Source organism: Anas acuta, chromosome W (assembly GCF_963932015.1).
Source record: "Anas acuta chromosome W, bAnaAcu1.1, whole genome shotgun sequence".
NCBI lineage: Eukaryota > Metazoa > Chordata > Aves > Anseriformes > Anatidae > Anas > Anas acuta.
In genome coordinates this window covers 3339256-3366232 of record NC_089016.1, presented here as the reverse complement: position 1 = coordinate 3366232, position 26977 = coordinate 3339256, and the positions used below count along the sequence as shown (strand labels likewise).

General features: G+C 40.3%; 1 protein-coding gene and 1 long non-coding RNA gene across 13 annotated transcripts; one reads left to right on the top strand and one right to left on the bottom strand.

The window, feature by feature from the left end:
• Positions 1-1405: 1405 nt before the first annotated feature.
• ACADM (acyl-CoA dehydrogenase medium chain) lies at positions 1406-16087 on the bottom strand. The gene is made up of 12 exons (XM_068665552.1): positions 15930-16087; positions 12954-13053; positions 12602-12699; positions 12424-12493; positions 11139-11239; positions 10972-11052; positions 9179-9309; positions 7859-7967; positions 6916-7056; positions 6743-6838; positions 5853-6101; positions 1406-2726 (listed from the first exon to the last, which is right to left on the bottom strand). The coding sequence occupies exons 1-12, from the start codon at positions 15951-15953 to the stop codon at positions 2655-2657; spliced, it is 1272 nt and encodes a 423-aa protein (XP_068521653.1). The 5' UTR covers positions 15954-16087; the 3' UTR covers positions 1406-2654.
• LOC137847265 (uncharacterized) lies at positions 16087-26501 on the top strand. Of its 12 annotated transcripts, none has more exons than XR_011090901.1 (5): positions 16087-16451; positions 16745-16802; positions 17459-17592; positions 19317-20220; positions 22918-26501. It is a non-coding gene; the product is annotated as an uncharacterized lncRNA (long non-coding RNA). The 12 variants fall into 12 exon arrangements; XR_011090903.1 differs by having other exon boundaries at positions 16087-16802; positions 19317-19358; positions 20039-20220; XR_011090900.1 differs by lacking the exon at positions 17459-17592.
• The last annotated feature ends 476 nt before the right edge of the window (positions 26502-26977 follow it).

Below are 26977 nucleotides of genomic sequence, written 5' to 3'. Positions count from 1 at the left end.
AAAATAAGACTGAGAATAAATCCTTTTTCTCAGGGGGGAGAGTACAAGCCAGATAAATAAAATGCTCATCAGACTGGTATCATTTTTTTTTTTTTTTCTTTTTAACGTAAAAGCAGATCTGAGAACAAGAACTGGTTCCTACCATATTTCCTTTGTATAGTACTAAAATGTAGATGTACTGCACTTGAATCATACATATTACATAAATGCATAGCTTATATAAATACCAAGTAATTAAATATTATAAAATACAGTAATTATACAGTAATATGTGCATCTATATAGACACATACATATATGCATAGATATATATAAAAATTAAAACAGTACTCATTTTCTGGGCTTTCACCTCAATGTGCAGAGAATTTTAAAAATCCAAAGGAAATCATTTAAAGTTCCAGGAGAACCTGTAGCCAGAGTATTATAAAATTTATCAGGAGTGCAAAGTCACCATTATGAACTTTAAAGCACATCATTCTATAATTTGATTTATTTATTTTAGAAAGTGATAGGACTAACTCCTGAAGGTCTGTCCATTAGTGTTTGTTTTTAAGTAACATACTGAAATAGTTTTTGTTATTGCTACCCAAGAGTACTTGTTTTCTAAGTTTGCAATCATCAAAACCATTGATTAGAAATCCCTTTTCTGCAATTTACCTAGACAGCACTGACTATACAGAAAACAAACATCTGACCTGTGTTGGCATTTATCCCACCACTCTCACTGTGACGTGATGTGACAAATACCAGAATCTGTCATCTGTTCCTTCAGTGCAGCTGTCCTATCTGTCTGTCATTTAGCGGCCCTTTGACTGTCTCCTGTAGCTCCATCTCTCTCTTATGCTGGGGAGCCCAGAGCTGGATATGGCACTCCAGATGTGGCTGAGTAATTTTTCCAAGACGTCCAGGGAACACGCGTTCTGCCAGCACTGCCCAGCAGAGCCTAGCCAAATTTCAAAACACAAAATTCTCAAGAATTCCTCTTCCTTGGCTGTTCCTGCTGCAAACGGTTAAGTGCATACACTGATGGAAAGGAATATACCTTTAAATACATTGAATCTGAAATAAAAATGATCACATAAGTCATTCTTAAGGAAAAGTTTCACTTTGACTTGAAGTGAATCATCGTGACTGAACATTTACTTAAGCAAGTTCAGCAGTCAGAGAGGCTGCTTTCCTTCAAGCCGCATACCGTCACTGCTGGGTTGGATCTCAGTCCTCAGAACAGTCTTCATGCAGGCAAAGCCTTCACACTGCTGAACCGCAACAGCCACGCAGCTGTCGTGGGCAGTAGCACAGGAGGAACTGAGGTGCAGCTATTTGTCTGTTTCAGAAGCTGGACAACTTATGCAAAATACAATTTAAATGATGTGGCAAACAAAATGAATAAAATCCACCACGCCTCTCTGTTTAAAATGAGTTTTTATTTGAATGCAGAAATGGCTGTCAGAAATAACATTTTGATCATCTAACTTTACAGTGAAAAAACGTTGTGTTGTGAGGTTCTCGTTTCTTGCCCTTTTTGTACTTGGATTTTTGGAGTAATATTCAAATTTAGAATAGATATATTATAAATGAAAATATGGCAATGTTTCCTAGAGGTTATTCTATGTGGCATTGGTTAAAATTAAAAAGTTAAAAATTGAACAATCATTCTTATTTATGCTATAACAAAACCACATAATTATTTTTACCAAAAGCTGTCCATAACACCCAACTGTAACGCAGACGTCTTGCACAGGAGAAGGCACAAGTATTTTCTTCATGAACACAACAGGTTTCTTTGAAGAACAGAGATAAAGGCTTTCAATGACATTTTTTTCAGTGCTGGATTTAGGTGAATAACGTGGTTAAGAAATTGAAAATAAGCCCTATTATGCTGTGTCTTTTGAAAACAAGAAGTAGGTTTTGTTCATATTGCTTCAGGGACACACATAAAATATAGACAAACTACAAATAGTAATCCTGTCTCTGAGAAAAATAATAGTGCAGTGTGTTCTAATTTATGATAATACATGCTTTCAAATGGTCCAGAGATTTTCTTTTTTTTTTTTAAATATGAATTTCTAAAGGCCAACAAAACCAACATGTTAGCGTATTTATTTTCAGCTAGCTCTAGGTGACCTAGAGACAATCTGCTGCAACATGGTATTCCTGAGGAATTAGAATAGCATTTGTAAGTAACTATTTCCCTGAGATTTATTGATTTGATATCCATCCAAATGCCAATGATAAAAGAGACGGAATAAATCTGTATCATTATAAACAATACAGAAACTCTCCGTATTTCATTCCTCATGCTGAATTTCCACATGCTGAATGCCTTCACTGACCAAAAAAAATAAAAAAAATCTGAATTTTGGTAACTTTTAAAATCAAATAAATCTATAAATTTTATAGGGAAGGTTTTTTCCCTTCCCCCATCAAAGGCTAAATATTTGAGTGAAAATGATTAAGTGGGGAAAGACAACAATCAATCACTTTGGAATTCAGCGGGAGTGGATGGGAAGAAGTAGTGTTTAATAACGTATTCAATAAAAAGATTTTTAAGGAAAAGGACTTTTTTTCCACAAATTTTCCATTGTATTGAGAAACACACTAAAATCCTCTTCCATGAGAACACAGAATACTACCATAGTGCCACACACATTTCTTTAAGCCTTAAATTTGCTAATATGTTCACGAGCTATGATCATCCTTTGAATCTGAGCAGTTCCCTCATAAATCTGAAAAGAAGAATTACAACAATGTTAGATGATCATTCTTAAAAAGGTTTAAATTGATCTTTATACACTTTTAAACCTCCTTAGTATACTAGATTACAGTGTGGATTGGAATGTTAAATCCAAGAAAAATAGAACTGAAAAATTCCAATGTGACTAAGTAGCTACATTTGGCTAAATAAAATAAATCATACACAAGATACTGAGAGACAGTCTCATATCCTCTCATCTAAATTCAATAATTTTCTCAGGCAAATAGACATAGGGAGCCAAAAAAGATCAAGAAAACGTGTTATCTGAGAAAGAAAATACATAGTTTAGGTTTTACAAACTAGGTTTTAAAACAATGGGTGAAGAGAAGATGACTTGTGCTGAGTGTTGTACTTTTGTTGTCTAGCCTTTCAATGTCACATCAAGCATTTGCTTTGATTCATTTACTTCCATTTCTTCTTGCTAACTAGTACTCTCTCCAATACAGTATCCCTTTTTTCCTGTTCTTTAACCTTACATTCTTGCATCGTCTTCTAGAAACATTCTGCATTATCCCCGTTTTACATGGCTTGATGGCAGGAAAGACAGAGATGCAAAACACTGTATATATGAAGCTCTAATGCAGTAAGAAGACTCTATGCTCCACAGATATACTGCAACAGGATTTGAGGGTGGAAGTAACACAGCTTAGGGATTCAAGTGTTTCAGTTCCCAGGTCTGCCAGAACTTGGTTTGACGAGTTGCTCAAATTCAGGTAAATTCACTTTCTGCAGTCATAAAATAGGGACAGTATTCTCAAGAACCTTACAAAGCTTTTTGGAAATAGAACCACTATAACCTGCAGTCACATTAGTTTTTTGCTTCAGAGGAAACTTTTCATTCTCAAAGTGAATCATCGGACTGCTGCTGCTTACCCTACAATGATCCAGGTTATAGAGCAGATTTAGTTTGGTGAAAGTAGGTGCTTTTTAGAGCAAACTTAACTGGAAACTCTACTCCCTCTATACACCACATACGGTCCAAATCCTAATGAAGCCAAAATTGTCTAGGCCTATAACAATTTACAGATTTGTTTACAACTTACAAGCCTTTACAATTACACACATAATGGGGACATTCAGTCCAAGTAACCAAACGGGCATGCTGTGAACTTAGCCTCTCCAAACTGGATATAGTGTAGCTGGAGGGCATTCAGCAGCTATTCCTGCAATCTGCTAATCTCCTCCTATTGTACTAAATTACTTGCTGATGAAGACAGCCATGGAACTCAAGTGTAAAGACATCAAAACTCTCAGTCTGCTTAAATAAATGCAAAAGAGGTTTTGGCTTATAAGCAAGGGAAGCAGCTTCAAGCACCACCTTCAACTGAAGGGAAGTAGTAGAACTGTGTAATACTGAGAAATATCAAATATATGGAAGAAAAGAACAAGTGGAAAATGAAGTTTTATACATGAAACCCATGGCCAAAAGCATGTACCATGTGGAATTGGGCCGTAATATAGTAAAGCATAATCAAGAGACATGGGCAAAATTATTCTAAAGACAAAATCCTTCCTTGTATTCTTTTAAGGGAAGAAGGGAAGCAGAAAAACAACAAAAATTAATACTAAATCTTATTAGACTGAACAATTAGAAAAGTCTACCTTGACATGCACCTGTGATGGATCAGTATAATAGAAGATCTGAATAACTAGAATTCTGTAAAATTAATCTTAACTTTTAAATAAGCTTCCAACCCTCACATCTTTCTCTAGAAAAACATAGAACCTGACAGAAAAAATGCCCAAAGTAAAATTGTATTACTCATTCATCTTGCTTGCAGGACTGCAATTAGTACTAAGGACCTTTAGACTCCAAAGTAGTAGCTGTCTTTCCTTAAACAGAGAAAACCAAAATATTGGCTAGGGAGAATCATAGTTTTCATTTTAAAGTCAGCTATAAGAGAAATGCTAACTAATAGGATCTTAAGAACGACAACTGTTATAACTAACTAACCTTTCAGATTATGGTTCACATGCATTTCTTGATACCTATTCTGATAAGTTTTACCTAGCCACTATTACTATCAGAAAGAGGTGAAAAGATTACTGGTTCTGCTGAGCATAATTAAAACATTCTTGCTGAATGAAGAACTGCAGCATAATATATCCCAAGACAAGAATTATGACATAACATGGAATAATTTCTCAGCAGTAATAATGCAGAAAAACCTGGGAATTATGGGTGACTACAGGCTAAACATGAGTAAGTACAGGTTTGGTTTGTTGTTAAAAACAGGCCAATCGTTCCAGATTGTGTCATAATTCTGTTAATACAACATATGCAAGACCACGATATAGTCCATGACACTCAATGCTGGTGATATATCAACTGAAATATTCTGCCTGGGTTATGCTACCAAAGTTTCAAACATAAGGTTTAGAGTACAGCCAGAAGCAATGAAGAGACTGGAAACAGAAAAGGAAAAAATAAAAATAAAAAAGTCATTCAGCATGACTGATGAGGAAAAAGGTGAAGAAGCCGCTGTAGTGTTCTCTTTAGACTAAAATAAGAGAAACGTGAGAAGCTCCTAAAATGTCATTACCAATCAGTTGTTCTGCATACTGTCTTTGGATCTGAGGAGTAAAAGGAGATGATTTGCAATAACTGTTATTTGAACTAGGTATCAGGCTGAAGGAAAAGCTAAACTATAGGCAGGCACCAGTCTATGATACATATGGAAAATCAGAGAATTTCCAGCACCGAAGGTTTTCAAGAACAGCATCATACATAAACTACACCTACTTATAGAATACCAGAGGAAGTATTGGTACTTTGAGTAGTGTTTTCTACAGTGTTTGATTCCAAAATGAAGAAGATTCCAAATGAAGAAGAGCCTAAGAATTTCAGAGTTACCATATACGGAAAAAAACACACCATTAAATTTATTTGTTACATGTAGGTTAAGCTGTTGATCTAGTGCATAGTATGCAAGAATTTGCCCAATTTGAGTTTCCCTTTTTTTAAATTGAAGGATACTTACTGTCATTCTAAAAAATTATGTCATATGTGTATATCAAGATTTGAAATAAGTAGCCATTAGGTATTTCTATATAAAATTTAGGCATTATTGTAGAAATCACATTCTCTTTTACTTACCTGGTAGATTTTAGCATCCCTCATTAGTTTTTCTACAGGATATTCAGTATTAAATCCATTTCCTCCAAAAATCTGCACCGCATCTGTAGCTACTTGGTTTGCAATGTCACCAGCAAATGCCTTTGCAATGGAAGCATAGTAGGTATTTCTGCGGCCAGCATCAACTTCCCATGCAGCTCTTTGGTAAGCCATCCTAGCAAGTTCCACTTTCATTGCCATTTCAGCAAGCATGAATGACACTGCTTGGTGCTATGAATGATGAAATACACTAGATTAACATTGCCTGCTTAAGATTCTGTGACATCCAAAAAGAATATAATCTTTTTTATACACTAATACCTTCAACAACGTAAATTGTACAAGATGAGTTCTACAGAATATGGATCAAGCTGTCATAATTCTGTGTTGAATTAGACTTCTAAGGTTTTCATTCTAAAATTCATTTAGTCACAGGGATTAAGTACTGAATTATGAAGTTGTGTTTCAGTATTTATGACATCTTATTTAGCTAGCTGTTTATTTAAATTTCTTTAAAACTGGTAAATGGTGTGGTTGGTAACATATTCTAAGTTTTTATTAATACTGTGTATTGTTTCATATAGCTCAGAGAAGCTTATACCTTGCGTGAAAATCACTATTTTTTAGTATTGAAGAACTTACGTATGTCTTGAGAGTTTAGAAGAATTCCTGGAGTAACTGCATGGCTAGATTTATTTTGATGTCACTGACCTACGTATTTGAGAACCTAAGCAATGGCAGAGATACAGTAACTCATATCCTAAAAATCAAGGAACAAACCTGAAAATTCACTAGTAGTACATCTACTGTACTGATGTGAAAACATAGCTTATATAAGTGAATATGTATGAATAAAAATGTCATTAACTTACTTCAGCAATCACTTTCCCAAAGGTTTTTCTCTCCAAAGCGTATTTAGTAGCTTCATCGAGTGCTCTTTTTGCTAACCCAACAGCACCAGCTGCTACCTGAATTAAATACAGCACAGAATAAAAACAAAAAAATTCCTATTACATTTTATAAATAAATTATTTTTGATACTTACAGGTGGTCTGGTCTTATCAAAAGCTCCCATTGCGATTTTAAAGCCAGCTCCCTCAGCTATTAATACATTTTCTTTCGGGACTCTCACATCTTCAAAGACAATACCTCTTGTATCTGAGCAGCGTTGACCCATATTCATTTCCTGAAAAGAGAAATTTACGGAGGTGCCAACTAACTTGGATTTTTCCAAGGTACAACACATCATCTTGCCTTAGTTTACTCAAAGCATAAGGTAAGCTTCTCCCCTCCAGCTCCTCCCAGACACTTCAATTTCATCTAAGAATTACCATATACGTGACAAATAGTAGTTCTGCATTTACAGACCAGCATGCCCTTTATTTGTCTAAGCTGGGCAGTTTATCTTACGCCTATATAAAATTGATTCTGTAGCTGCAATCACTCACGTGGTCTTTCTCAAGTTCAACTGTTATCATTTGAGGTGGGAAAGGAAAAAGTAAAGAAACTAGTATGCAGGCAGTAGAAAAAAATAACTGTAACAGAAACACATGCACAAAAAAATAAAATGGAGTTTTCAAGTTTTCAGATTCCTTCCCTTTTTTTCCCCTATTTAATTTGCACCAGAACCTCGAGAACCTTCCTTAAGCAGTAGCTAAAATTAAAGCTCACTGTGTAATTATGGTTAAAACCGTCCACCTTATTTTTTATGGCGTATTTCTCATCTACTGGCATTGATCAATAAAATGGTTCTCAAAAGATTTTTTTGCAGCTATTCAAAGTCATTTTCCTTTAATCCACTCTGAATAATTCTTTATCTGACTGAGTAAAATTATGTCTTATGAATAGTTTATGTTGTGAAAATGAAAAGATGACAATGTGAAAACGTTCAGTTGTGTAACATGTTTTCTTTAATTGCAATTTGTTGTGATTTGATTTAGAAACAAATAATAACCCCTGGTTTGTCAAGTAAGAGATACTTTCTTTACCTTTCTTCCAATTTGGATTCCAGGGCTATCTGCCTCCACAATGAATCCAGTAAAAGCTTTGCTTGCAGGAACTTTTGGATCTGGATCGGTACGAGCAAGCAAGAAGTACCTAGTGTAAAACAAAGTGGTGGAAACTCAGTTTATCCTCACAATTAACAATGTGTGTGTATATCTATATATTTAGTGTCTCTAGCATGTAATAAATCTATCAGAAAATTAACAATCCATTCTTCTTGCCCCTTACAGAAATAAACCGACAGTGTGCAACGGAGAGAAGTGTCACTGCATCTCTTACTGCAACATTCAAGATTTAATAAAATTACTTAATATAAACATGCAAAGATTCTCCACCTTTTCCACTTACTTTAAGTCTTTATGGTATTATCAGTTTCATGAACAGTAAAAAAGAAACCTGTCACATCACATATTTAAAAATGAATTCTTAGGAGATACAGTGTTGCACAGAAAATATTATCACCTGATTTCAAAGATCTTAATGTTATTCTTCTAAGTTGTAAATAAGTATTTCAATTAGAAATTAAACAGCTGTAAATCACATTCATGGTGTTCGGTAATGTCAAAAGATACATGTAGCTGGTACATTCTCTTTGATAGTTCTGCCTTGAACAAGGAAATAAATAATTAGAAAATTCAGCTTTATGAATGAATGCACACAGCTTTTTCACTTAAATTAAGACAATTTATGTGTTGGGGATGAGTATGGTATTATGTGAGACATGATGAAAAGAGGTCTATATTGTCAAGCATGCTCCACAGACACACCAACACAGCAATATCTGGATTCTTTGACTGTTAGAAAATGTCTTCCCTTATGAAAATAAAATGTAACACGACAATCCAAGAGTGATTCTGTGAGTGTTTCTAGCTTCACTAAAAGTGAGAGATGTTTTGAACAGAATCAATAGCATGTGATCTTGATCACTGCACCTTCAAAGTAAAGTAGCTGGTAATATGGGCTTCCTGAGTATTTTGCAAGTTAAATCACACTCCTGCTGTCCTCCCTTGAAGAAAAAGCAATATTATTTTGTTTGGTAGCTTCAAGGTTTAAGAGGTATGCTTGAATGTATAGTTGCCATATCATCACTTAATTTCCTTTTTAAGCTTTGCACAGCCCTGAGAGTCTTATACTTATGCTGATACACTAATCACAGATGCAAAATTGTATTGGGGTGAAACATAATGAAGACTTGGATTTACAAGAGAACTTTAAAGAAACACTAATATCTAACTTTGGGGAAAAAAAAAGCCAGTATAGAACAGAATAATAGAAAATGTAGGATGAGTCAACTGTTAACACACCAGTTTGCTTTCCCACCATTTGTTATCCACATTTTCTGTCCATTAATAACATATTCATCTCCTTTCTTCTCAGCCTTTGTTTTTATACCAGCCACATCGGAGCCTGCTCCAGGCTCTGTTACGCAGTAAGCCTAGAAAAAAATAAAATATAAAATCTTGAGGAAAAAAGTTCTTTCTTTAGGAACCATATTATTGCAGACTATGTGCACCAAAACCACATAGTAAACCCTAAAATCATATACAAAATACCCTACCACCACCAAAAAGCAACAACTGTCAAAGCAAATATGGGTTAATTTTCCTAATAAATGCATATTTTAAATAATTTTTAATGATCATAGAATGGTTTGGGCTGGAAGGGACCTTAAGGACCATCTAATTGCAACCCTCCTGCCACAGGCAGGGATGCCACTCACTAGATCAGGTTTTCTTCACCCTTTGAGTGAAGAATTTTATCCTAACCTCTAACATAAATATCCCCTCTTTTAGTTTAAAACATCACTCCTCATCCTGTATTATCTGAGTGAGCAAAGAGTCTCTCTCCAGCCTTTTTAGAAGAACCCTTTCAGTATTTCAATACACAGGCCACAATGAGGGAGCCTTCTCTTCTCCAGGCTGAACATCCCCAGCTCTCTCAGCCTCTCCTCACAGGAGAGGTGGTCCAGCTCTCTGATCATCTTTGTGGCCCTCCTCTGGACTCTTTCTAACAGGTCCACATTTTTCCTGTTTTGGGGGCCTCAAACCTGTATGCAGTACTCGAGGTGGAGTCTGACAAGGGCAGAGCAGAGGGGGACAATCACCTCGCTCGACCTGCTGCTCACACCTCTTTTGTTGCAGCCCAGGATGTATTTGGCCTTTTGGGCTGCAAGCATGGACTGCTGACTCATGTTGAGCCTTTCGTACACCAGATAAACATGATAAACAGAAACATTTTGTAACTCTTAAGTCATCAATTCCTCATACTTCACAAACTGATGTAAAAGCTGAGGATCTTTAAAATTTGCAAATAAGAGTACAGTGTAACATTTTATACCTACTGTGTTCTTCATTTTATGGGGCTTAGTTATTCAGGTTGTAATGCATTGCACATGACTCTTTCTTTCTCTGTAACAAGTACTGCTCATGTCATATCTCTTTTAAACTCCCACACCTCTTCTTAGAATCACAGAAGCTTGTAATTGTTCAGGTAGGAAAAGACCTCTAAGGACATCTGGTCCAGCCTTTAACCTAGTACTGAAGTCCACAGCTAAACCATGCTAAATTCTGTATCTACACATTTCTTGAAGACCTTCTGGGATGGTGACTCAACTACTTCCCTGGGCAGCCTATTCTTATGCCACACAACCTTTTCAGTAAAGAAATTTCTCCTATGTCCAACCTAAACGTCCCCTGGTGCAACTTGAAGTCATCTTCCCTGTCTTATCACTTGGTGCTTGGGAGAAGTGCCCAATCCCCACCTCACTACAACCTCCTTTAAGGCAATTGTAAAGTACAATAAGGTCTCCCCTGAGCCTTCTCTTCTCCAAGCTAAATGACCCCAGCTAAACAATCTCCTGAAAGGGAAATGATTTTTTTTTTTGGTAAGTGATTAGGATGGTTTTCCAGGTAATATCTTCTATTTTCTCACTGTTTGCATCAAATTTACTACTCCTTGACTTTGAAGAAATGACACAGTGTATTTACAAGCAAAAATAGGCTAAAATTTAAGTAGATACCACTGCTTTCTTCCAAAAAATGACTAATACCGATGAATGTGGGTTAGGAACATTCTACAGTGTATAAGTTATACTTACACACATCATTGGTTCTTCTGTCATTCTTCCCAAGTATTTTTTCTGTTGCTGCTCATTTCCTGCAATGATTACTGGCATTTGCTGAAAGAAAATATTTATACTATTAATCTGCTTTTTTAAAACGCACAGACTTCAGTTTAAAGGAGGTAAGAAATGACAGAACTTACCCCTAGGGAATTTGCTTCAATGGCAGTTTGAACCCCTGTGCATCCATAAGCTAACTCTTCCGTAATAAGGCACGCTTCAAAACTGCCAAGGCCAAGACCGCCTACAGTTGAAATATTTAATTTACTAAAATGATTTTAAAGTGGGACATACTAGCAATTTACATAAATTAACTATCAAAAACATACTGCCCCATATACACTTGATTGTGCACTGTGTTTGATCAGACATCCCACACCAACTTTTTAAATAAAGTTTTGTCAGAATGGTAAGAGATGATTGGAAAACTACATTTGACTGCTCCAAGGTTGCATGATTGATATGGGGCACGTTACACAGAATGGCAACAACTGTTTGACTACTTTACATTTGAGAATGTCCTTTAGAGCTCTTAGGAATCAGAGAAGTGACCACAAAGGCTCCTGAGCTACCATAGCTCCTATGAATACCGAGTTATTCATGTTAGTCAGCCAACCAATCTTGTAATCTGTTTCTGACAGAAACTGACTTTGGTAAGTGCTTCGAAATACAGTAACGATACATCAACATTTGTTCAAAACACATTCTCCATCCTCTAGGTGTCTCCCTCACCCTGAAGTACTCTTGGTATCCTTGTTAATGCTAACCCTTGACAGACTTCCCCTTCAGTGAATTTGCACTCATCTCTTTTTAACATAGGTAAATATTTTAGCATCAATATCATGCAGCAGCTATGAGTTTCACAAATTAACTACACACTGCATAAAATGAAGGGGATATAGAGATTTTAACTGTTCAGCAGATGTGACCAAGGAACGACGTGGCTGGAGAATGGGGTAGGCTGGCTGGGAGCAGGAATGCCAGGGACAGAGCAACTCTGCCACGAGTACCGTGATGAGAAATGCCACAGCTTTGTCTTGTAAAAGTGCTCAGGGGCCTCCTTTAATTTACTCAGAACGTGCCATCTGCTGACTTCACTGATGCCTTCTAGTTGTATGGAAAGGGATGATGAGCTATCAATCCCTTTTCACACTCTTCATGACACTGACGTTTTAGTTATTTCTCATACAGAAGCTGTTCTGTATCTTTTGCTGTCTTTATCCTTTTTAGGAACCCCTTCCACTTCCATGATAGCCTTTGAAGATGGAAGGCTCAGACTACATAATGAATAAAATAGGAAATTAAAAGGTTAAACTTAATTATTCAAATATGCAACTGTTTATTTTATACAGAATCCCTAATTACACATATAAACACCTCCAAGTCCTTTTCTTAATTTTATTTTACAGATTAAAAATATTTACTTACCGCAGCTTTCTGGTATGTGTGAATTTATAAGACCAAGTTCCCAAGCCCGTTTTATGAGTGGAAGAGGATACTGAAATAAATGAGGAAAATCACCTTCTGATTAATCACAGCCAGCAGTTTAAATTTCATGCAGGGTAAGATAAAAATCTAATTTTCCCCTACTGTATGATAGATTTACCTCTCCAGTTTTATCATATTGTGCAGCAACAGGAATAATTTCCTCCAGAGCAAATTTACGAGCAGTAGCTTGAAACTCTTTCTGTTCATCAGTAAGTTCTATTATAAAAAAGAAAAAAGAAGTCACAAATTCTACATTGGCTTTAATTTTGCCAGTTGTCAGAGTACGGGAAAAGAAGAGTAGTGTCATTCCTCTCAAGACAATCTAAACCACCACTTCCTGGGCCTCTCTAGTAACCAAAAAAATTCAACTTTCTCTTCATACTGAACTGCAATACAGTGTTTTTTATTTTAAACTAACTCTGCAATTTGTCCTTAGTTGCTGCACTCCTTTCAAAGAATGTGATACCTACCGAAGCTAAAGCCAGCTCCAAGTTTGCCTGTATGGACATTTTGAGCAGGTTTACTAGAATGTGATCTCCATCCAAGCCCTGCAATGGTTTGGAGCATCCGCTGAAGAGAAACAGAACAGGAGATATAAGACATTGATAGCTCAAGTCTCCTAAAGCTACTAACCTGATGGCAGCACAACTTTAAATATAGATTCCCTGTTTAGAAAACAGTATCGCATCAGGTACAATACAGTGACTAACATGATCTAGAAGAATTCCTGGCTACCTTCAACTTTGTTCCTGTGGCAAGCTGATGCAAACTGATGGCTTACATCAACATGGGATCCAAGACAGCACTGAGCTTGTGTGAACTGGTGTATCCATTTCTAAGATTGCAAAATCAATTATTTAAAAATAACTAAGCATAATATAGCACGTCTTCTTTGAAGTCCATAAATCCACATGTGAACATGCTCAGAGACATAATAATATATATATTTTGAAATGTACACTAATCAAGCCAGAAGTTATTGCCCACTACTAAGCACTCCACCTATCCAGTGTTTACCTACGGTCAGGATTAGTATGATTCTGAAAACAATAATCTACGTAATAAACAATAGGTATCAGAATATTTTGACCTAATAATGCCCAAGATTCCCTTCTAGCAAGTTGCAGTAATGTATGTGTACTTAGTGATTACTGTTGTAGTGGTGTCATCGAGGCCTGCATCAGAACTGGCATGGCCAACAGGACTGGGGAAGTGATTGTCCCCTTGTACGTGGCACTGATGAGCCTGCACCTTGAGTACTGTGTTCAGTGGTGGGACCCTCACTCCAAGAAGGACATCAGGGTTCAGGGGCATGTTCAGAGAAGAGCAAGGAAGCTGTAAAACACATCTTATGAAGAGTGGCTGTGGGAACTGGGGTTGCTTAGCGTGGAGAAGAGGCTGAGGGGAGACCTCAGCTCTCTCTGCAACTACCTGAAAGGACATTGCAGATGTCAGTCTCTTTCATCGTGTGACCAGTGATTAGGTTAAAAAAACAGTTTGATGAGACCAGTCACTTATTTTGTAGCATTAGAAAATTGAATTAATCATAATAGTACAAAAATATGTCAGAATTTGTATTGGAAACTCTAGAGACAGGAGCGGTATATAGCTGGGTAGGCTATAAGTAGTTAAAAAACAAAGTAGTGGTAGATTACTGCTCTTAAAAATAAGAATGCTACGCAAAGAAGGTTAAAAAAGCAAACACGGGTATCAACAGAGAGAAAAGAGGTATTTTTAAAGCATACTGAAAACATCTATAAAGTTGAAAGGTGAAGAAATGCTGGAAGACTAGGTATAGGACAGGGGAAGGTATCACATAATTGAATATTTAACTATTAAGTTTATTCACAGTTCGGGACTGTATTTTCTATTAGGCAATATATTACTCATTTGGAGTTTTCACAAGCCATAGCATTGCAGAATAGTAGCATGATATTTTACTTAAGTTTTATGCAACTGCTACCACTGTTGTAATATAGGAAAACAAACAAACTCAACAAGCATCTAGACGAACCTCAATCATTCAGAATTTTTTATACCTTCCTTTATCTAGTAGAAGCCAAGATGATGATGACATTGAGCAAAAGCTAGGTATTAGAAATCACCTTTTTTTTTAAAAAAAAAAAAAAAGGAGCAGCCCTTGATAGTCATACACAGCTTTTTCACCAAAATGTTTTGTCTCAACTAGAAAAAGTACTGAATTCAAAATAATGCTAAGGGTGACATCCTACATAAAGGGAACAGTGAAATTCATCCCAGAAAACCTATGTCTGTTGGTGTTTTCATACAGAGTGGTATGCCAGATCAGCACGGAAGGTTCTGCAGAAACACCACAGACAGACACAAGGAAAGGACAAGGTGTGATCCATCCCTGGATGTGGCGCAAGCGATCAAGTGACAAAGGACCACAGTTTGTAACCTGTACGAATTTGGGTTGCCACCTATTCCATCTGCTTCCCTCTTTGACTCAGTGGGACAGCTGGATTCAGTGCCAAGGTGCTAGCGATGCTCGCACAGCTCCTATGGCTCTCTGCGGCCAAAACCACGACTGTGAAGGTGCCGTGTCCGGGGGCTGAACTCGGAACACCGCTGTACATGGTGCATGGTCACTGTCTGTCACCTTCCTATGGCTGGAAGCTCTCCGCCTGGTGCCCTGAGCACCCGCTGGCCTGGCACGCCACCCGCCCTGGCTTCAAGCCCAGCCCAGCGGTCACGCCTCAGCACTGACCCAGGGCCCTTCAACTTTTACCTACTTCTGGAAGCGGGGAAGCCAGGAAAAGGCCCCTGCGAAGGCTTAGCAAGGTGCTACCTGAGCCCTGAACCACCTCCACCTCGGAAATGAGGAGGTGCCGGTGGGCCAGCAGCTTTTGATGTATGCAGAAATCCAGGTTTATAAAAGCTCGGCCCTTCAGAGAAACAACCTCCCTGCGCTGCTCAGTAACTTCTTTCCATGTAAGTGGTATTTCAAGTTTAGAGAACTGCAGCACTTCAGAAAACCAGTATTTATGTACTGCACATATAAAAAAAAACAAACCAGCATAAGCAAAACAAACAAACAACAACAAAAAAAAACCAGTGTAGGCAGCACAGCTAGGAAAGGCACCGTATGAAACACTCTGAACCGTAAGCCCTGACGCTTAGAAGTGGGAAGCAAAACCCATTTTTAAAATTTTTTTGTTTTCTAACGGCCCTGCATGCACAGCACAACAGCAGAGAGACACGAGCAGCGCTCCTGAGATGAACGCTGCCAATTCATGGCCGAGACGGGAAAAAAAACAAACAAAACAAACAAAAAAAACACAACAAAACAGAGCAGGGCGCGGACTTCAGCCCCGCACGGCTCCGTCCTCCGGGGCTCCCGAGCAGCCCCGAGCCCTTCAGACCTCCGAGCCCTCCGCAGCCCCCGGCCCTGCTCCGCGCCCCCTCCCGCCCCCTCCCCCGCTCACCCGGGTGGCTCCGAAGGCAGACATCTTGGGCAGGGCCGCGGAGGCTCCCAGGGGAGGGGGGGGCGGCGCTCCGGGGGCAGCGGGGCCGCGGGCTCGGGGCCGGGCTGAGGCGGGTGACGGGGACAGGGGCGGGGAGGGGGCGGCCGGCCCGCAACGGGGGAGGGAGCCTCTCGTCCCTCCCCTCGGTTAAGGGGGGGGTTATTTCCCTCGCTGCTCGTTACACGCAGTGGGAGGCGCGTTTCGGTACCAAATGGCTGTCTGGATGCAGTCTCCTGCCAGCCGCCTACGTCTTCTTCCTGCTGGCTGAGCAGTCCCGAGGCCTGTGTCACCGTGTTTTTGTCCCTCAGGGAGCGACGAAATGAGCTTTGCAAAGAGGTGCCAGGAGCTGGGGCTTTGCAGGGAGTAGTTCTGTGGAAGCGCAGCCACAAGTGCTCCCAGTCCAGAGAATAACTTAAAGCAGCGAACTTTAAGTTATTATATTATATATAGAGCAGCGGTGTTCTTGCAATCATCTGCAGTAAGGTAACTGCAGAGTGCAAAACACGTTCTTTTGAGTAGCATCGCTCCAGTGTCCTAAAGCTGAATAAACGCTGAAATAACACTTGCGAGAGAAATGGCTACTTTGATTTCTCTATTAACGTTTTTTTTTTTTTTTCCCATTCGAAATTTTAACAGAATTGCCAAAATATAAGGCAGTTTTCTGAAAGCTGGATTTTTGCTAACCTTTTATTTTGTGTAACAGTTTAAAATGTTGAAGGTATTTTTAGCATTGTTATTGCCTTGGTTTGCTCAGTTCTTGATTGCTTGGCTGCCAGGTACGGCTACTGGTTTTGTACTCAGTACAGCAGAAGCACTTCACTAGGAAACCAGCCGGTAAGTTATTATTATTATTATTATTATTGTCATATATATGAACTGTTTAAAAACAAGCTGATTGTAATCTTGCATAGGCTTCATACTCCAGGCCTTTACTGAATGAAGGCATGTAAGCAGCATTGACTTAGTGCACAGACTAAGGATTTTTCACTCCAGTATCACTGGATTTTTTTCTGCTGTACTTTAAGGGTAGTTGAATAAAAGGTATAGGCAAAATTTATAGCTGTATGTTATTTAAATATTTCTTGAAGATTTTTATATCTTTTTCCTGTTTTATATCTTGTTTTCAAGTACTTTATACCTCTCAATTGTATGTCAGGGGGACTTTTAAATATAAGCGCACAAGTCTGTGTTGTGTGTTTTTGTAGGGTTCTGTGCCATAGCTCACGTTTCCCAAGTATGGTGTGGAAGATTGATTACTGAGCAGTCCACTTACTAGTATTTTGACGACAACGCGACAGTAGGGGTGATGTAGGCTGGGTTTTAAGAGACATTTGTATCTATCCTATCCTGAGTTGTAAGACCATAACATTGCATTTAGTAACATCTAGTATATGTAACATTCAAGAACTTAACTGTCTAAATGGGTGTTGACATAAGATGCAACATTAACAGTAATTTTGCAGTCAAACCTCTATAATTATCTTTGGCAGCTGCAGCAAAACATGAAAGAAATCCTACCTTAAGGCACAGGAGTTCAGTTTCCAGAACAGCTGACGGAACTTCTGCCCACACACTGAAGACAGGAATCAACAATGATTGCAGGGATCCTGTCTTCACAGGAGAGGTGCTCCAGCCCTCTAATTGTTTCTGTGAGCCTCCTCTGAACTCGTTCTAGTATTCCCATGCCCTTGTGCTGGGGGCCCCAGAGCTTGTGGTGGTTTTACCTTGCTGAACTCCACCGCAACCGCTCTCTCACTCCCACACCTCAGAGGAGGAAGGGAAGAATAAAGGAAAAAAAAAAAACAACTCACGGGTTAAGATAAGGATAATTTAATTAAAGGGAAAACAATTAAGATAAAATGGTTTTTAAGGGAAAATTAATTGAACTAAAGGGAAAAAGAAGAGGGGACAAAAGAAAAAAAGTCCATGTGGAAGCAGAGAGAGAGGAAAGAAATTACTCACAAATTAATCACTTCCCATCTATGATTGATTCTTGATCGTGTCCCTGAAGCAGGGCCTCCATACACATAGCTGTTCTTCTGAGAACATACATTTTCATAACAAGAGCCTGCTCCTCCCCACTCCTTCCCCTTTCCCACCTTTTATTGCTGAATGTGACATCATGGTATGGAATATCCCTTTGGTGGGTTTAGGTGCCCTGGTGATGTCCCCTACCCCCAGCCTGCTGGCTTTTGGGGGGATTGGAGGGAGTCCTGGTGCTGTGCCAGTATTTATCAGCAATAGACACAACACTGGTGTGATACCAGTGCTGTTGTAGCTACAGGTGCAGAGCACAGCCCTGTATGGGCTGCTGCAGGGAACGTTGACTCCATCCCAGCCAGACCCAGCACAGAGCTGAACCCAGGGCTCCAGCTGGGGTCTCACGAGAGCAGAGCACAGGGGGAGAATCCCCTCCCTTGACCTGCTGGCCATGCTGCTTTGGATGCAGCCCAAGGTGCAGTTTGCTTTCTGGGCTACAGGTGCACGTTGCCAGCTCATGCTGAGCTTCTCATCCACCAATGCCCCCAGGTCCTTCTCCTCAGGGCTATTTCATTCCTTTTTCCGCCCAGCCTGTGTTTGTGCTTGGGATTGCCCTGGCCCAGGGTTCAAGGACAGAGTATTTATTGATGATACAGTGATTTTTTTTTTTCCATTTTTTTCTCCACTCTCCAAATTTATTCCAGTTTGCATGTGTATTTGCTAGCAAACTTTAAGCTGGACCTGCCAGCAAGTAGCAGGGCCCTTGGGTCTAAGCTGGGGTATCAGGCAGGCAGTGGGGTCTGTGCACTGGTACTCCCGGGGGACCCCTGAAAGTGGTGTGCATTGGGGGTGAGTGTGAATGCTACGTGTGTGCAGCAAGCACCATACTGGACCAGCCAGTGAGCTGGGGACCCGTGGGGTAGGTCAGGGGCTGGGATCTGCAGGAGTTGTGGGTGGACAGATGGGCCGTGCTGATGCTTGGGGACCTGCAAATGTATGCATGTTTTTAAACCCTGAGTGTGTTTGTGTGCGACCCCTCTGCCAGAGAGCCGGAGATATCAGGCTCATTCACCAAAGCAGCACGAGCACTGCTTAAAACGTTAATTCTGCACACCCTCTGAATTAGCTACTCAGCCCACACTGGCTGAGATTAGATGCAGTACAACTAACTCCCTGGGAGGCAGGAAGCCCCTGCAGGGAGCTTGGGAATTGCTTGTCTGTCTCTTTTATTTTATTTTATTTATTTTATTTATTTTATTTATTTATTTTATTTATTTTATTTTATTTTATTTTATTTTATTTTAAATTATTAAAATTATTTATTTTATTTTATTTTTTCTCCCCTGAATGCTGTTGTCACTTGTACAGCCCTTCTCCTTCCTCTGGCTGCCGGCCTGCATAGGAATGCAGGCAAGTCCCTGCACACTCCTGACAACTCCACTTGCTGAGTCTGCCAAACATTTTGTAATGTTCAATCTGCTCATTGACCTGAGGACAAAGGAAAACGTGCAGCACTAGCCTGCACCCCACAGTGGTCTTGGAAGTAACTGTAAATCCCCCATAACCACGGGCAAAGAGACCTCTCCACCAACACGTGCCCTGTGATGCTGACCTCTAAGTCCAGTTTGTGGTTCACAGGCCAGTTATTCTGGTTTGTGGGGTCTTTTCTTAGAGAGACTAGCCAGCCTGAGGAGGAGCCAGCAGGAAGGGGGGGGGTTGATAGCCACCTTGGAGGGAGTATTTGGGGGCATCACCAGTTTGGGGTGATTTGGAGGGAATATTCAGCTGGAGGTGATTTGGGGGGAAATAGCCAGCTTGCATGGTACAATAAGGAGTGATAGCTTGCTGGGGGAAAATAGTTGGTGGGGGGACAGCCAACTTCAGGGATTTGAATTTGGGTGGGAATATACAGTTTGGGAGGGCACCCACCCACCTTGGGGGATGGGATTTGGGGGAAATGGCAAGGAAGGGGAAACTGGGGGGAGAAGGGTTAGACTGGGGTGTGTAGAAAGGATTACCTGCTGTGCCCTGCCCTAATGAGTTACCTGTTCTTCTACAAGCTTGATACTGATTGCTTTGTGTCTGCCTAGAGCTGCAAACTAGGGCCTGAGCACTCTCCTGGAATGCACTAGGAGCAGCAATCACCAAAAGTCCTGATTTAAGGAAACTTCAACCTAGGAGATGAGAAAGGCCTCAGGAGACAAAAAGGACTGGAGCCAATCTAATGCCTGCACCTTGCCTGCCAGAAGCCCTGCTGTGCGTGGCAATGAAGGTCAGGATGGTTGTAATGATGTGTTTGGATGTGTTTTGTTGTAAATTATCTAATTAGCTGCTGCAAAATGTAATGGGGGGGCTTTCATTTCTCTAGTGGAGGATGGGGGTCTCATGATCTTGACAAAGCTTTAGTAAAATTGTGTAAATCTGTCCATGGGTCCTGTTTCTTTCGTGGTCATGGAACATCCCAAGTCATTTTTGTGACAGAATTTGGCTCCCCAGGTGGGACCGCACTGACGGTTTGCCTCCAGAGCCTCTGGGGGTGGTCTGGGCTGTGAACTGGGTAAAAATCACCTGTTTTATGTCTCTAACAGATGTGGTGGTGGTAAGATAAGACTGTAAATTCACAGAAATCTTGTGGAGTGGTTGTGTGTTAAAATTGTAATTCCACATAAATCCTGCAATTTAGAAATTGGACAAGATATAGTGAGTGATTGATGCTCCACTAGCAGAAGTTTTAGAAAATTGGAATAAAATTGGGGGTATATATAAGTTATCTAAGAAAAAGGTAGTGGAATTTTGTCAGACACCTTGGCCTGCTATGACTGCGTTAGAGACTGCAGACTAAGGGTGGCCAGGAGTTGGCGGTTTTAACGTAGATTGCCTAAAGTTGTTGTGATAATTATTTCAGGACCAATTCCCTGCCCTGGTATGTTTGGGCAATTTGGAGAACTGAATTGCCCAAACAAAGTGGTCAATTTAAATAAAATGAGTCATAGGGTGATAGAAAAAAGGCGTCAACTTAGAGTGTTTTGTCTGTGCAAGTTCAAGCAACTGCTGCTAGTGCTGAAGGTGTTTCTGCTGTGCTGCTGTTGCCTCTGGCTTCCTCCTCTCTTGCTGTCTTGTTTTGCACCCCTGGCTGTTCATCCTGCCCTGCCAGCTCTGCTAAAGGAGGTTGTTCTCCCTTTGCCTGCCATCCTCCTTCCACCCTCCCTGGAGGCTGCATTGGCATTGTCTTTGGTGCAGGTGCCTTTTAGTGCTGCACCGGGTTAGTAACTGCAACAGAGGCAGCAGGAGAAGGAATGGTAAATTGGACAAAGAGGCGGTCAGCAAGGATCAGAGTACACCCCTCTGCTTCCAAATGAGGTTGGAGAAACAGCTGTGAATATTTGGGGAAATAGATCCTGAAACCGGCCCTTGGTTGTCTCATTGTTGGTAGATCAATCAGCGCCAGATAACAAGAAATATTTTACTAAATATACCCCAGGATGGCAAGGTAGAACAATAGAAGTAATGAGCATAACCACATTTGTGTATAATGGGAGAGATGAGGATACGAAAAAGCTAGACAAAAGAGGAAGTAGCAGGAGCAAATGGCAAGCCTTCTGGCAGCCTTAATTGGAAGGGATTTTAAGAGGAGGCAAAGAAATAGTAGAAACCAGACAAGCAGATATCAGAGTAGAGGTTGAGCAACATTAGAGGATTGCTGCAGTTATGACAAGCAATCAGAGCACTGGAGAATGCCCAGGAATCTCAAGGAAGGGGACTTAGAATGCAGGTTAGGGAAGCCTGATAGAGCAGGGGACAATGAGAGGAAGATAAGCAAAGTTATTTTAGATCACAAACCCCAGCACTGGGAAATGAAACAGGAATATACCTCCCAGGTGGATCCCAGGAAGCGATAATAGATACAAAAATTGGAAATAAGGTTATTCATATTTACTTGATACCAGGACAACTTATTCCACAGTAACCAATGTCCCAGTGGGCTCAGATGTAACAGGAAATGTAAATGTCATAGGTGCAGAAGGAAAGCAGGGAACTGTTTCAAAGATAGAAGATGTGATGGGCCTGCTATTAGTAGACCAATTCTTTTTGGTATTAGAATCAGCGCCTACAAATTTATTATGGTGGTACTTATTCTGTAAATTGTGAGCAGAATTGGTATGTGATCACTCAAGGTATAACTGTAAAACTTCCAGTAGAAGATGTTCCAACAATAATGTTTATGTTCTGGCAGAAAATAAACAAAATCCCTGAGGAGCTGAAAGGCATACCAACATCTTCATGGGCATGGAGTTCAATGGGTATGGGGCTACTAGAATCAGCATCCCCAGTTACATTGAAAACTAAAGGAGGAAACTTCCCACTTTAAAGCAATACACTTTCCCACAAGAGGCTAAAGATGGAGTAAGGCTGACGTGTGAAGAGTTGTTGAAGAAGGGAATTTTAACCCCTTGTAAATTTCCTTGTAAAACAGCATTATTGCCAATAAAGAAGCCCAAACGTGCCCCAGAAGGAAAGCTGTTTTTTAGATATGTACAATGATTTTCCAGGCAATGGATAAGAGCCTGTGGGAAAATAGCTGAACCATTTGTGGCCTGCACAAAAGCAGATGACTGAAATGAACTTCAGATTTGGAGAAAGCTTTCATAATCCTGTAGAAAGTTTCGATGTCAGCACCCACACTCAAGATGCCAAATTACAGTAAGCTGTTCCATTTACTTGTGCACGAAAGGAAAGGAATGGCCTCTGGGTCTTGGCTCACACTTTGGTAGGGCGGATGTACCCAGTGGCTTACTGTCAGCCCAGTTGGACCCAGTTTTTAAAGGCATGGCAGGAAGCATTGGAACAATAGCCTCAGCAGCACTGATAGTAGAAAAACGTCAGAAGATTGTGTTAGGACTCTAAACACCCTACACGGTGTTGAATTGATGTTAACTAAATGTGCTTCTTTATCTATATGAGTTTTCAGAGACTCCACAAGTACGAACTGCTGTTGATGACAGTAGATAACATCCTCTTGAGAAGATGCAAATCCTTGAACCTGGCAACCTTGTTACCATTGGTGGATGAAGGGGAACCACATCATGGCTGCATAGAGGTAACCTAGAATCAAGAAAAGATGACCTTTTCTTGATCTGTAAGACCAAGGTGAGCTCTTTCTTGATCTTGACAGACCTTTCAGATCCTTAGAGACCTTACCCTGCCAGCTCCAGACTGGACTCTATCTGTAGATGGATTATCTTACCCCGTTCCTTACCTTCTTTCCAGGTAGTATGGCACCGTGACCCAGAACAGATTACTAACAGCAGAGCGTATTTCTCCTAAACACAATGCTCAAGCAGGTAAGTTAATAACCCTGACATAAATCTGCAGGGAAGCAGAATGGTAAAAAGAGACCATCCATATGTAATAGAAATACGCTTTTGATACCTTCCATGCTGCAGGACAGCTGTGGAAACAGAGGTTTCATGACCTCTAGTGGCGGACAGACAGCAAATGCTCAATAGATTGAGAATTTGTTAGCAGTTATTAACCTTCCACTTCGAAGAGATCAGTGTGATGCATCAGACAACCCACAATAAAGAAAAGACTGATTTATAAAAAGTAGGCACCAATGCAAACACTAGAGCCAAAGCAATAGCAAGACAGCCTTTGGGAAAAAATCAAATATCAGGAGACTCTTACTAATTTGCTAATTTTATATGAACAAATAGCAAAAGAAGAAATAGAAGAATGGAAAAGACTGGGTGCACAGATAGATAAAAGAAGAAGTAAATCAGGTTTACCAATTTTGCCCAAAAGGTACTTGATTACAATGGCAAAAATCCATCACCAACTAAATCATTTTGAACATACAGCATTGGCAAAGACAATTCTGAAAGGACTGGTGTGCCTCAGGAATTTACGTTGCAGCAAAACAGGTGACTAAAATTTGCCCAGTTTCTCAGGTCTACAGTTTGAAGGTGGACAAGGAGGAAAAGACTCTTGGAGACAAACCATGGGCTACTTTCCCGTTCCAAAACCTGCAAGTAGATTATACAATGTTGAAGACACATTATGTGCATGTCAAAGGGATACAAATACATGTTAGTAATTATTGACTAGTCAGGTGTTGCAAATAGATTTTTACACAACTTTGATTTAGCAACAATCTAAGATTTATTAATACTTTTATGGTAAGTCACAATATTAGATTGTATTATTCTTAATAGCACTTAATGTGCATTTAATCATCAGCCAATTTAACACAATAATTCAAAGGAATTTGCTACAATTGAAACTGTGACTTGGCTAACGGTTTGAGAATGGCAAGGTTCATACGAGACTTACTGCAGGGTATTGGGAGGGGGAGGTCTAAAGTCAGCTTTGTGCTTACAATCTTCCTCCATTTTTGGTAAATTACTCACTCTTCTCCCTCATTGGCCTTTGCCTGCAGGTCAGCCTTGACACTCAAGGCGTCAGCCCTGAGAGACACCCCACCTCAGAAGTGTCCCAGCTTAGGGACACTGAGGGTCACAGCCTGCTGTGATCCCTGGAGAGCTCTATAATTTCTCCACGGGGGATTTCAATGGGTACCTGCTTTAAGACAGTACCCCCTTTGTTCATGGTCATGGCTTTGAGCATGCACTTGGTGCTCTGATATTGATGTGCTGTCTGGTTCAAGGAATGGTCACATCAAGGCCTGCTGTGGCTCATAAACCCAAGGAAGACTTACGTCAAGTGCAGGAGAAGAGCATACCTACCACAATAGGATGCCCCAAAGCAATCACCTTTATGGAATGCAGAGGCAGGCAGTGTAATAAGGTACTTATTAAAAGATATGGTGACCAGGCGTGGAATTCCAGAAAAGGTTGATTCAAACCAAGGGAGCCATTTCACAGTTCAAGTTTTAAAAAGGTGATATGAAACGTTAGGCATCACCTAACACCTGTATACCCCATATCAATCACCATCATCAAGGACAGTGGAATGAATGAATCAGAGCTTGAAAAATACTGTATTTAATACTTGTGCAGAAACCAATCTGAAGAAGACGGATGCCTAAACAATCACTTTAATGCATACAAAGCAGAGGCCAAAAGAGATAAGATTAATGCCAGCTGGGGTATTATTTGGGAGATATTTTCAGATTCCAAATACTTATGTAGCTGCAAAGACTATCTTATGGGGAGGGGGTGAAAGGTTGACTCAGTATGTGGTTATGATCCACAAGTACATAAAATCTTCACAATACCAAGCTCAACTACAGCAACCACTGTCTTTAGAAGGGAAAATGCAGCCGTATGAACAAGAAGATTACGTAAAAAGAAAAATCAGTTAAGCCCAAGGTGGGAACGGCTTTCTTTCAGGGGGTATTGTTGACTTCTTTTTCATCAGTACTTGTAAGAGGGAAAAGCACTGGGATGCACTGTTCTCATATGAAATTTGGCAAGGCTGAAGAAGTTAAAGTTCCCTTGAAAATTATATTGAAAAAAAAAAACAAAACAAAACACCAAAAAACACAAACACAACAAGCAAAGAGAAATAGAGTTACAGAATCATAGAATATCCTGAGTTGAAAGGGACCCACCGAGGATCATCCAGTCCAACGCTTGGCACCACACAGGTCCACCCAAAAATTCAGTGCACAGTCCAAACGCTTCTTAAACTCCAACAGGCTTGGTGCAGTGACCATGTCCCTGGGGAACCTGTTCCAGTGCGTGACAACCCTCTCAGTTAAGAACCTTTTCCTGATATCCAGCCTGAATCTCTTCTGTTGCAGCTTGACACCATTCCTGCAGGTCCTGTCACTGGTCACTAAAGCGAACAGATCAGTGCTGCTTTCCAGCATCTCATCTCCCAGTCTGTACATATAGCCGCATCCCAGTTGCCCCAACCCTTTGCCCCATCCCAGTTGCGGATCCAGCAGTTGCTCTTGTTAAACTTCATGCGGCTGGTGGTTGCCCAACTCTCCAGTCTGTCCAAATCCCTCTGCAAGGCCATTCCACCCTCAACAAAGTCAAAAACACTTTCCAGTTTAGTATCAGAAAATTTACTCAAAACACCTTCTAGTCCTGTATCCAAATTGTTTATAAAAGCACTGAAAAGAACTGGCCATAAAATGTAGCCCTGGGGGATCCCATTGGTGCCCGACCGCCAGCCTGATGTGGACCCATTTAGCACAACCCTTTGAGCCCTACCAATCAGCCAATTGCTCACCCATCATATGATGTTTTTTCTTTTAGCTGTATGCTGGACATTTTGTCCAGTAGGATCCTATGAAACACTGTGTTGAAAGCTTTACTGAAATCCAAAAAGATTACATCAACTGGGTTCACTTGATCGGCTAGATGGGTGATCTTATCACAAAAAGAAATCAAATTTGTTAAACCAGACCGACCCCTCATGAACCCATGATGACTGGGATCAATGACTGCATTGTCCCCAGGTGCACTTCAGTAACTCCCGGGATAACCTCCATAATTTTACCAGGCACTGACATGAGACTGACAGGCCTGGAGTTACCAAATAGGTGGTTCAAGATAAGTAAAATAGATCTGTCATTAATTTTAATATTGTTGTGTGTAGCTAACAGACAGAAATGTCAGCCCTGCTTACAGCTCTATGCCATTGATTTAATTATGGCAATACAGGCATAATGCACTTGGATTGCTAAATTCCAGATCATAAACCAAAGTCTTGCTCTCCGAAGGACTGGAATTTAAGCCTGCACAGTGTGCCTGGGCTTCACAATACCATTCACTGCAGCAGGTATGGGATCTGGAACAGAGGATTGGAAGAGAAAATAGTAAGGTTGTAGTGCTTAAAATTGAGAAAATTTCCAGTATGTATCTGGAACAAAGCAAATGTCCATAGTTGCCCAGACCAGAAGAAAAACATCACTCTGCATGTTTGTTCCCCAGCTTCTGGGGTTGGGATGGCAGCAGCCAGCCTTGTGTGTAGTTCTGAGTTCTGGTATGGGCCTGCAGGAACTGTGCCTACATTGAACTTTCCTGGGCTGGGGGAGCGATGGGTTGTCCCAGGGTAGG